The 12,019-nt window shown below is 51.2% G+C and overlaps 1 protein-coding gene across 6 annotated transcripts in view; it reads right to left on the bottom strand.

Annotated features, from left to right (window-relative positions):
- TTC39A (tetratricopeptide repeat domain 39A) overlaps window positions 1–12,019 on the bottom strand; it is a 53,367-nt gene that overhangs the window by 37,000 nt on the left and 4,348 nt on the right. The window contains exon 1 of one of the 6 annotated variants that reach the window (XM_024119989.3): window positions 3,620–3,740. The exons of 3 other annotated variants lie outside the window; for them this stretch is intronic. In XM_024119989.3, coding sequence (XP_023975757.1) covers window positions 3,620–3,648 — 29 coding nt within the window. In that variant the 5' untranslated portion in view covers window positions 3,649–3,740. Of the gene's footprint in view, window positions 1–2,857; window positions 2,867–3,083; window positions 3,231–3,619; window positions 3,741–12,019 lie in introns of those variants that run through there. 2 more of the 6 variants (XM_055084632.1, XM_028489408.2) reach the window with 2 other exon arrangements.

Below are 12,019 nucleotides of genomic sequence, written 5' to 3'. Positions count from 1 at the left end.
CCCATTTGACCTAATAATAGCATGAACAAACACCTATCACCACTACGAGAATATCACTTCAAGTTATCTAAATTGATGACTGCATTATTTCACTCAGTCCTCCCACCAGCCCCAAAAGCCAGATGTTCTTATCTGCATTTGATAGATAAGTGAAGACAGTGAAGACAGGAACCTGATGTCCTCCTCCCAGGAACCTGGGAGAAGACAGAATTACTTTCTGCAAAAGCAACCTGCCAAACCGTTCCCCTTCCCCTGGCTGTGACTGAGGTCCCCACTTCTCTGCAGGCTGTCCCCATGTCTTTAAGGCCTTTCTGCTCCAAGCCACCCTGCCGGGGCCCAGGCCAAAATATTCCTGGGCTCCCAAGTGCTGATGGTGGCCTTTTTGCTGTGCCAGGTGGAAACTCTGGTATGGGGAGGATGCTGAGCAGGGTGGAGCGTGGAGCATGGCTGGTGACGACTAACACCAGGAACTTTAGTGTAGTGGGGGAGGGGGCTTGAAGCCAAAGTGAGAAGAGGGCCACCCCACTCCCCTTCCCTCCCACCTCTCCACGGTGGTCTGCCTGGAAACCACTACCTTAGTGTCTGATGGGCAGAGCTGGGGGACCCTCTTCTCCGCTGGAGACAGGAAACCCTCCTACCCTGACCCCAGTCAGGGTGAGATGGGTGGGGCAGTGGAGGCAGGGTGAGGCAGTCACTCAGAGAGCAGACTGGAATCAGAGCTGGCTTTTACTTCCTTCCAGCATTCAGGGGGAACTTTTGGCTCAGGGGGTAAGGCAACCTGTCCATGGGGACCTGTCACTTCCACAGTGACCTTTCTAAATTGCAAATACGATTGTGACTCTGATCCCAGAGTCCCCGCTTAGCTGTGCATAAAGCGAGTACCACGTGGCAGGGAGTGATGTGGTGTGGCCTAGGTAGCATGGAGTTTTGAAAGCAGACAACCCTGGACTCAAGCTGCAGCTCAGCAATCAGTTGTTGGAGAAATGTGGAAAGGTTCTTTAACCTCTATGAGCCTCCGTTTCCTCATCAATGAAATGGGAATGACCTACCTCCCAGGGTTGCTGGGAAGAATGACTGAGACAGTGGAAAGCACAACAAGAAGTATTCAGGAAACGTTAGCAATTTTTTTCCCGAAGATTATGTATTTCCATCATTTCCTTTACCGAGCAGCACCACTTTTATAATGAAACTAAGTAACTTTAAAAGATTGAGTGAACATATCCTGTAAAATCCCAGCAATTCCACTCCTACCTGGCAACCTGGAAGAACACTCACATACGTGCAAAGGACAAACATTCAAGAATATTCATTGTTTGAATAGCAAGACACTGGGAACCACCTCAGTGTTCACCAAGAAGGCTGGATAAATAAATAAATGACGGTCTCTACACCAGGTGGCATATCACACTTCAAGGCAAGTGGGGACCAGGGCTTCAAGGATCAAGAGAGCTAAATCTCAGTAACCTGAAGCTGAGTGAGAAAAAGCAAGCTGCAGAATGATCTATGCTATATGACTCCATTTACAGAAAAAATTTAAAGAACTGTGTATTTTTTTTTTTTTTTTTTTTTTTGTGGTATGCGGGCCTCCCTCTGCTGTGGCCTCTCCCGTTGCGGAGGACAGGCTCCGGACGCGCAGGCTCAGCGGCCATGGCTCACGGGCCCAGCCGCTCCGCGGCACGTGGGATCCTCCCAGACCGGGGCGCGAACCCGGTTCCCCTGCATCGGCAGGCGGACGCGCAACCGCTGCGCCACCAGGGAAGCCCAGAACTGTGTATTTTTTAGGCTTATACATACTCAGCAAAAGAATAAAAACAGACAGGGAAATGATAAAACCAAAATTCAGGATGGTGACTATCTCTGTAGAGGGAAGGGTGGGCTGGTCCACAGGGATGGTTTATTTCTTACAAATAATATGAAATAAACAGGGCACAATGTTAACATCTGAAAAAGCTTGCTGGCAAGGGCATGGAGTTCATTTTATTATTTGCGATATTCTTCTGAAGGCTGAAAATATTTCATAAATTTTAAAGTGGAGGAGATTTAAATGTTGGTCTTTTCACCACTGAGCCTCACACAAGGGGCTGGGCCCAGAGCAGGCCTGGGAGTGTTTGTTGACTGACTGAATGAGTGTCTATGGTGAAGGTGGAACTGCTTTGCCCCTTCTTTGCTCAGACCCCACCAGAATGGCACTGACCAGGGCCAGGGATAGATGGAGCTGGAGGGCACGCAGATGGGTAGGTATGATTTAGTGTGAGGACGACCTGCCAGTGCTAGAAGGGCAAGCTCATTGCCCTGGAGGCCCAAGGAGGGGCCAGAGGAGCCCTGGGTTGTAGAGAGGACTCGGTCAGGGATGTGAGTGTGCAAGGAAGAAGGATGAATGAGGGTTCTAGTCTGGGAGTTCAGGATTCTTTGATAGGTGCCCTGCTCCATGCCTGCCTTCTCTCCTGGAAACCATTTTTCTGGGCCCAGTGGGGTGGTGCTCAGGACTGGGCAGAAGGGATTTAACCAGCTTCCAGATTTACAAAGACCAGCCCAGAGAAGGAAGGGAGCAGCCAGCCCAGCCTCCCTGTATTTTCCAAAGGAGGGACCAGAATTCTAGGGAGGATGAAGGACTTGGTCGATGTCATACAAAACACTGCCTGACTCACCAGGCAACCCTCCCCCAGGCCAGGGTGTCCACCGGCCACCCAACTTCCAAGCCCTCAGCCTGGGACACACACAGGCCCTGTGGAGGCCTCCAGCTGACAGCTGGCACCAGCCGAGTCACCTCCCTGTTCATGTGTTAGCCCTGAGGCCCTAGGCAAATATTGTCCCTGGTGGTGAGGCTCCAGGCAGAACGGCAGCCCTCCCAGCTCACCTGCGCAGGATCTCCACCCAGCAACCTCCTAGCAGTGCCGGCTCCCAGCAGCAGGGCTCCCAGCCCCTATCCACGGGGGTCCAGGAATGGCAAAGAGTTGCTCCAGGTCTCCCAGCAGCTGGCAGCTGTCACTGCTACAGGGGCGGTGTAGGGGTCCTACAGGGTTCCTCAACGGGGTGGGGTGGGGATGAGCAGAAAGTGCCACGTTGCAAGTGACAACACCCACCTTTACCACCCCTGTTCCTGTTGTGCCCGGTGGGCCGGGCCGGTTCCTATCTTAGTCTTTTAACTCCTCCGAATATCCCCGAAGATGAAGTACTGTCTGGCATCGCTGGGTTCAAATCCCAGGCCCACTTCTCACCTCCTGGGAGACCTAAGACAAGTCATTTAATAGCTACTGCTCAGTTTCCTCACCTGTAACGGAAGTGACAATAAGAACCCACCCACAGGTGTGGAGGTGTAAAGGCCACGAGCGGAGGAAGAAGGCTCTGACCCGGCTGTGGCCACAGCTTCCTAACCAAGTTGGGACCCAGCGGGGAGTGACCGACCGACCCAGGGTGCCCAGGGCCTCCACCGTCCCCGCGCAGCCCCCTCCCCGCTCCCCGGAGGCGGCGGCGGCAGCACCCGGAGGCCGGGAGGGGCGGGGGTCGCAGTGCCGCCCGGCAGAGGCTGGAAGCCGCAGTGCGGGCCTCGGGGGAGGCCAGGCCCGGCGCCGCCCCCGCCCCGCCCGCGCCCTCCGGGGCCGCTCCGCAGCGCACTTACCCCGCAGGCACGGCGCCGGCCGTGGTCATCGCCGAGGGGGGCGGACAGCGTGCCCCCGCGGACGCCAGCCGCGGCCCAGGTGCTGCCGCCGGAACCCCGAGCGGGCGCTGTGCCGCGAGCCGCGGACGCGGCGGCCGGGGAGGGGCGCGCCGGGGGCGGGGAAGGCGGCGGGGGAGGGCTGGGCCTCGGTCTGCCTACCTGCGCAGTGGGGCCAGGCCGCCGCCCGCTCTCCTAGGCCTGAGGCCCACCTCCCTGCCACTCTCACCGCCCCGACCGAGCCCTTCATCATCCTACTGCATCGGTGGGGGGCATTCACGCAAAGAAAGACATGGCCTCCAGAGTCAGGCTTGGATTTTAATCCCACCCCCTTGTCCACAGCTTGACTGTGTTTGCAGGAGACCAGAAGGCAGAAAATAACGCGGTTTAGCACTCACTGCTAGCCAGCAGTTCACACTCGCCTCCTCAAATAGTCCCCATAGCTGCCATTTTACAGATGGGGAAACTAAGGCACAGAGTTCATGTAACTTGCCCAAGGCCACTCACCTAAAAAATGGCAAGTCGTGATTGGAACTCAACCCTCCTGACTCCAAGGTGCACACACTTGCCCTCTGGGTCCCCTCTCCCCTGAATCCCCAGGGCCTACGTGGGGTCACCCATAACACTTCTCAGATGCCTACTGTGTGCCCGGCCCTAAGGTATATGTCTAGGACCAGGGTTGAAGCCGACCTGGTCTTCTGGCAGAAGAGCCACTGGCCCATGAAGAGTTAACCGGCTACCACGTCCAGGCCCCAGATGCTCTTAATCATGACTCATCAGAGCACGTGGCTGCCATCAGAGCTGTCCCTTCACAAAGGCAGGGGACAGAAGGAGGAGGGACTCCAGCACCCCTGGATCTGCCCTGAGCTCCAGGATGTTAGAAAAGGAAACAGGAGGAGTCTGTAGAAGCAGCCATGATAGAAAGAGGGCTTGGACTAGGTCCTGGGAGAGCCAGGCAGATTGGGCCTCATGGCAGAGGGGAGAGGTTTAGGGGATTACTGTTTAAATCTAAACAGGTTGCCTGGAAAGCTAGTGAGTTCTTATGCTGTCCATATGTGAGCAGAGGCCAGGTGCTCACTAGCAAGGGTCATCCCACCTCTGGGATTCTGACATAGGCATGGAAAAGATAATTAACTACAAGGAGTGGGCTATGATAACATCCACTGTCATCTACAGAAGTCCAGATAAGGGAGAGTGCTATATAGGCTGGGGGCTTCCTGGAGAAGGTGGACAGAGTTGAGCCTTGAAGTTTGTATTATTTATACACAATGAAGTTGTAGAAAGGATGTACCAGATGGGTACATGGATGAAAAAGCATGGAAGTGGGCAAAGGTACACTGAGGACAGCTGGAGTTTGTGAAGCTGGTGAGAAGACCAGCACTGTGTGTAAAGAGGAGCCTGGGTGAGGAGGCTGGCGGTGGGGCGGGGGGGGTCTTGTCGCATGCCAGGCACTTTCAGGTCTCTAGGCATTTGCACATGCTGTTCCCTCTGCATGGAACACACCTTCTTCCTTGTCACATATTACTCATTCATTTATCCAAGGGATGATCCAAAAGCTTACAATTGAAAGGCTTCTTTTTTAAAAAAAGAATACAAATTTACCAATATAAAATTGCCAGGGTCCTCCCAGAGCCTTGGGAGGGACCAGGTGAGTAAGGAGTTCTGAAGGTTTATGCTACATTAGCTTCAAAGTAAATCTTTACTGTATTTGACCAACATTTATTAAAATCCTGCCCTGTGCGAAAGCTCCTACTCACCCTGCAAGTTTCAGTTCAGATGCCTCCTCTTCCAGGAAGCCCTTCCTCCCTAGATGGGTCAGGGGCTTCCTGGGCACACACTGCTCTAACCCACTTTGATCTCCCCTATCACCCTGGGTGAACACCATCTGTGTATGGTGGGGGTGGAGTGAGGTTTGTATGTGACTGTCTCTGCCATCAGACTGGGACCTTCTGGAGGGTAGGGCCTGGTCAGACATCTCTGTATCAGTGCCTAACTAATCACCAAAAACTTTAACACTGAGCCTAGCACTTTACCATTTTCCTCTGAGGTAATGATTATAATAAGGACTGATATTCATCGAAGGCTTATTATGTGCCACACATGTTAAGTATGTAACATGGATTATCTCGTTTAATGCACACTTTTAACCACCTCTCTGAGCCTCAGTTTCCTCATCAGTAAGATGGAAGTACTGCCTGCTTCAAAGGGTCATTGTGAGGATTAAGCATTTATATGTGTAAAATGCCCGGAATGGTGCCTAGCATGTGCTTACGGTGTTACATAAGTGCTCTGATGATGGTGGTGACAGTGCCAAGGTAGATGCTATTATTTTCCCCTTCTACAGATGAAAACTGAGGCTCAGCTTTGCCTTCAGAGCTGGAACTCTGCCCATGCCACAGCGGTGGCAGTGATGCTGGGGCCACTCGCCTGGTGAGTCAGAGCATCAGAGTGGCCCACCCACCCCTCCTGAGGGTTCTACCTGGGTAGTTCCCAGCCCCCAAGAGCTCCTGCCTAGCCCCAGCCCCGGTGACCCTGCTCAGGTCACCTGCTCATTCCCAGGGGACCAGGAGAGCGTCCTGAGTCCTGGGTTCCTTCCTCCCCTGCCAGGGGACCTTTTTTTCTGGTGCTTTGTGCCTGGGAGATGCGAGGCCTGTTTTCCTCTCTCATCTTCTCCCCAGCCTGCAAGAACAAACCACTGGGCTCACTGCACTTCTCAGTGGCCCTGAGACGTCTCAATATAGACTGTTTTCACCAATACCATCTCTCAGCTTAAGAAGGCCTTCAGGAAATTCCCTGGTGGTCCAGTGGTTAAGACTTGGTGCTTTCACTGTCGGGGCCCGGGTTTGATCCCTGGTCAGGGAACTAAGATCCCGAAAGCTGCATAGCGTGGCCAAATTTTAAAAAATTTTAAAAAAAAGAAGAAGAAGAAGGCCTTCAATAAGTATCTGTTTAGTGAAACCTCCTCAGAATGCTCCAGAAAGCTCCATAGTAGCTTTATCTCCCATCCTACAGATGAGAAGACTGAGGGTTGGACCAAGTGTGACTTGGACTCAGGTCTAGCCATATCTTAAACCAGGTCTCAATTCTATCCTGTAGAGAAAATGTGTGGAAATGTGTGTGTGTGTGTCACAGAAATAGGGGTGTGAGCATGTGAGAAGTGATGCCATCGTAGAAGGAGCTTAAGCTGTGAAGTCAGTTCTCCTCTCTGAATCTCAGTCTTCCATCTGTAAACCTGGGATAATAGTGCCAACCTCTCAGGGATGCTGGTAGTAATGCTTACTGAGCATTACTTGGGTGACCCCTTGTCCCCTTCCCTATTCTCTGTGCCTTTCTCCAGACCTCTCCCTGGAGAAAGCCTCCACCCCCAGCCCCACCCCCACTGTCTCTAAAGCCCAGAACTACCCACCTCAGACCCCAGAGCCCTCCCAGCCCAGCTGAGCTGATGACTGTAAAGCAGGTTTCTTAAAGTGAGTGAGCCCCACCCAGCAGGTTACAGGCTTGGGCTCGTTAATAATTCACAAGTAAACAGGCCCATCCACAAAGGGCCCTGGAAGAGGGCTGAACCAGTCACAGTTCTTCAATATTCCCTGGAGAGAGGCCCTTAGGGAGCACGAGGCCTGCTCCTTGGGCCGGCCCCCTTCCTCCTCAAGGACTCTGGCCCTACTAGCTGTGAACCTCAGACAAGTTACTGCCTCACTCTGGCCCTTAGTTTCTCTCTCCCCACCAAATATAAAAGGGAGAGAAGATTGCACCAGGAAGTCAAGGGCCCTCCCTGCTCTGATGTTCTCAGTTCTGGGATCTGAGCTCTTTTATGAAAGTCTGGTCTCCAGGAGCTGCCAAGGGTGGGTCTAAGAAAGGAGCCTCCAGTCAGGCACAAAGGACCAAGAACAATTCTGAATGAAAAGAAGATACAGAATGCTAATGAAGGGTTTCTGGCATCAAGTGGCATCCCGTCAGAGGTTAGAACTTGGGCTGCAGGACCAGGAAGATCTGGCTAGACTCCTGCCCCACCATGTCCTTGCTCTGCAGCCCCAAGCAAGTCAGTCACCCTACTAGCTCGAGGCAGGGCAGGGAGCAGTTCAGAGAGTGGTTTTGCAAGCCAGGGCTTATACCCCACCTCTGACACCCTGCACTTCATCTCTGAAATGAGGTTGTTGATGGCACCAACCTCACTGGGTTGCTGTAAGGATTAAACGAGATAAAATACATAAAGCTCTTGGAATGGGGCCTTATCATTATTCTTTGAGCTTTAGTTTCCTCACCCATAAAGCAGGGATAACAAGATTGTCGTGAGCATTAAATAAGCAAATGAACCCAAAAGAGCTTTGGAACTATGCAAGGCTGTCCAGAGAAGAGACATTTCCCCTATGATGTGCACCCAGACCTGGCCAGGTCCACAAGGACAGAGCAGCATCCATTGGACACCTACTACATGCCCTCAGGGCAAATGTGCTACCTCACTCACTGCTGGTGGGAGTAGAAAGTGGCACTATCTTTCTGAAGGGCAACTGGAATTATGGGCTGAAAGCCTCAGAAAGATGACCAGTAACACCTGGGTAGCAAACATGTCTTAAGAAATAATCACAGACACAAAGATTTATTGTACATTGATGTTCATCATAGTGTTTCCTATAATAAAGATACAGCTGGAAATAACCTAAATGCCCATCAATAAGGAATTAGTTCAGGGACTTCCCTGGTGGTGCAGTGGTTGAGAATCCGCCTGCCAGTGCAAGGGACACGGGTTTGAGCCCTGGTCCCCATGTGCCACAACTACTGAGCCTGCACTCTAGAGCCTGCGATCCACAACTACTGAAGCCCGCGCACCTAGAGCCTGTGCTCCGCAACAAGAGAAGCCTGCAATGAGAAGCCCGTGCACCGCAATGACGAGTAGCCCCCGCTCACCGCAACTAGAGAAAGCCCGTGCGCAGCAACAAAGACCCAAAGCAGCCAAAAATAAATAAATAAATACATATTAAAAAAAAATAAGGACTTAGTTCAGTGAATTATAGTGAATTTGTAGGGTGAACTATTCTGTAGATATTAAATTTATAGAGAATTTATTTGCCTGGATTACTGCATTGTCTCCTGTTTTCTCTGCTCTTACCCTTGTCCCCTTATTGTCTACTCTCTACACAGCACCAGACCCACTTGATCAGATCATGTCACGCTCTTGTTCACACCTCTGCACTGGCTTCCCATGGTGCTCAGTGCAAAAGTTAAAGTCTTCCCATGGCCACCAGGCCTGGATGCCCTGCACCTCCATCTCTCTCTCTGATATCATCTCCCTTTACTCTCTTATTCAGCCACACCGGCCTCCTTGCTCTTCTCCAAATATGTCAGGCACGCTCCCGCTCCGACATCGGGAGCGTGCCTTTGCACTTCCTGTTCCCTGTGCCTGGAATGCTCTTCCTGCAGATATTCACGTGATTAGTCCCTCACCTCCTTCAGGACTTAGCTCAAATGTTACCTTCTCTGTGAGGCCTTCCCTGACCATTCTATTTAAAATGGAACCATCGCTCTCATTCTCCCAATTCCTTTGCCCTGCATTATTTTTTCCATAGCACTTGTTATCTGACATCCTGTATATTTTGCTTATTTGTTTAGTCTCTGTCTCTCCCTACTAAATTCTACACTCCACAAGAGAAGAGTTTGTTTTTGGTTTTTTTTTTCCAGCTTTGTTCTCTAACATATTTGCAGTGCCCAGAACAGTGCCTGGCACACAGTAGGTGCTCAATAAATATTTATTGCATGAATGAGTTTTTGAAAAGGTGGAAAAATATGAAAAAAGCAGAATACAAAATTACACATCCAGTACTAAAAAGAAAACCCCAATGTCTATGCATTTGAGAAAGTATGAGGAGGCTTCAATTTCCTCATCTATCAGAATTGGAGACAACAGGGCCCCCGGTCAGAGTTGTGGTGCATCGAAGGTGATGATGCATGTCAAGTCAGGGCACAGCCAAGGGCAGATCTCGCTGTTATTACAGATCACTGAGGCAGCAGAGTTGAAGGGCACAGGGTCTTCTGGAGGCAGGGGCCTAGTTAAGAGTGTCGGGGAGGGAAGCTGTGGCTGGAGGGAGCAGGGGCAAGTGCAGGTGGAGAGCGGTGACGATTTGAGTGCAGTGCTGTCCTCAGAGCCTGGGGAGCCACCATCCCCCTTTGGCCTGGCCTGCACTCAGGGACAGTGCTTGGGTGTGCCCTTCAGTCACTGATGTAAAGGAAGTACCCACCCACCAATTTTCTTGGAAAGAGAGCAGAGTTACTTCAATCTGACACTTGGATGCTCTACCTGGGGGAGGCTGTTTCTTAGCTGGAGATGAATTTTTGCAGGGGGTGGGTACTTGTAGGGCGACTCTGTGAGGGGGTAAGGGGAACACCTGAGGCTGTGGGAGGGAACATGCATGAACAAACTTTGTCTGATGGGGGAAAAAGGAAATCAAAAGAAATAGACCTGACCCAGGTCTACCTGGACAGGTGCCTGATGTCCCACCCACTGTCATAATTCCTAATAAAATTGTCGGGTTATAATATAACCAGCCAGTTAGTAGGCTGGGCAAAGGATTTTACCTGAAAGCAGTAGATTTCTGCACTGATGTTCACCTGGGAAAGGGCTGATCTTGAGAAAGGAAAGGAAGGCTTGGTTGTCTTGGTTAAGGCAGAAATTTCCTCCTTTCTCGGGAGAGATGATGCTGGAAGACATACATTGGGCCCTCCCAGAAGTGGAAGTTCTGCAGGAAGACTCCTTCCAGGATGGTTGAAGGGCTTGGAGAGGAGCCATAGAATCATAAAACTCAGTTTCTCATTCCTTGCATCCCAAGGTGGCCTTAAAAGTTACAGCCTGGTCCTAGTCAAGTGGTAGGGAATTAGGGGAAAGGTCTGTCCCACCCTTGGGATGGGGTGATAAAGAGCCTATATACCCTCTCCAGGCCAGGGAGGTGGTGGTAGTCATGGAGAGAATGGGACTGGGGCTGGCAAAGCCACAATCGCAGGGGGTGGTGGGTGGCACAGGTCCCAAGAGGGGTTCATAAGGGACTAGTTCCCAGCTCCCAGGGGGTCAACAACAGCTGGAAGACTGAGACAGATGGGCAGTGGTGCTCCAAGGAAATAATAATTTGGGTACTTCATGAAACTATGGCTTTATTTTAAGGCCTGCCGTGTGGCCACATGGATGCTACAACCCTCCCCACCCTAAACCCTCCCCTGCCACCCACTTGTTTTTAGAGAACTGTTTCTCCTCCTCTCCTCTCCTGCCCCAGTGGCTGAATGGGAGGTGCGTTCTCTTCCTTGACCCCACCTCTCAGGACACAGTGGTTGGTTAAAGAAGAGCCAATTGGAATACTTCCCTGAGCTTTTCCATATTAGAGCTGGTGGAGAAGCCCCTTCCTCTCCTGGCCTGGGGAGACTAATCATAATAATCAGTAACACTCCTGGGTATAGCACCGACTATGTGTCAAGGACGGTCCTCTGTGCTTAGCATAAACTAATTCATGCAGTCCTTACAACAACCCTGTAAGGCAAGTCCTACCATTACCCTCACTTTACAGATGAAGAAACTGAGGCACAGAGAAGTTAAACAACCTGTCCAAGGTCACACTGGTAGAAAGGCCCAGAGTCAGGATTCAAAATCAACCTGTGTGGCTCCAGAGGACTTTTCACTGCTTTGTCTTACTGTCCCAGGACGTGAGCTTGGAAAATGCTGGCAGTCACGTCTTGCATTGAGTAGAGAAGTAGGTGAGCATTAGGAGAGAATACAGCTGACCACAGACAGAAACTGAGCTGAGAGGCAGAAATTTTCAGGAGAAGGACAAAGCAACTCAAGCAACTAGAGCTACAGATTGAAGAGATTTCAGGAAATGTGGCATGCTGGCAGAACTGAAATTGCAACCTAAATAATCTATTTTCCATTGACCTCAAGAAAGGACCAAAACTATCCCAAGTCAGAATCCCTCCATAACTGACAAAGGGGGACAAAGGTTATTTGGAGTTTTTCCATGGTATCCTCACCAGGGGTTGAAGATCTGAGGGACCACATTGTGCCTCCCACACCAGAGCCCTCTCCTACCCCATGCAGCTGCCCTCAGCAACAGGGGATAAATCAGAATCCTGAGGTCAGTAGCTTCAACATCGTAGAAATTTGGAATTTTAAATCATGAGTCTGGTGATCACAGATGCCTCAGCTCACAGGATCTGAGAATCCCAGAGGTGAAAACTCAGCACTGGCCTTGAGTCCACATCCAGTCCCAAGGAAGGGACCCTATCTATAGCTGCCCAAGGATTCCAGTCACCAAATTCGAAACTCCCTACCTGGAGGCATCTGAGAGCTCCTTGAGCTCAGACTCAAACCAAGAGCAAGAAATCTAT

This window comes from Physeter macrocephalus, chromosome 4 (assembly GCF_002837175.3).
Source record: "Physeter macrocephalus isolate SW-GA chromosome 4, ASM283717v5, whole genome shotgun sequence".
Taxonomy (NCBI): Eukaryota; Metazoa; Chordata; class Mammalia; order Artiodactyla; family Physeteridae; genus Physeter; species Physeter macrocephalus.
Note: the sequence above shows the minus strand (reverse complement) of the source record. Positions and strands in the feature narration are given on the sequence as shown.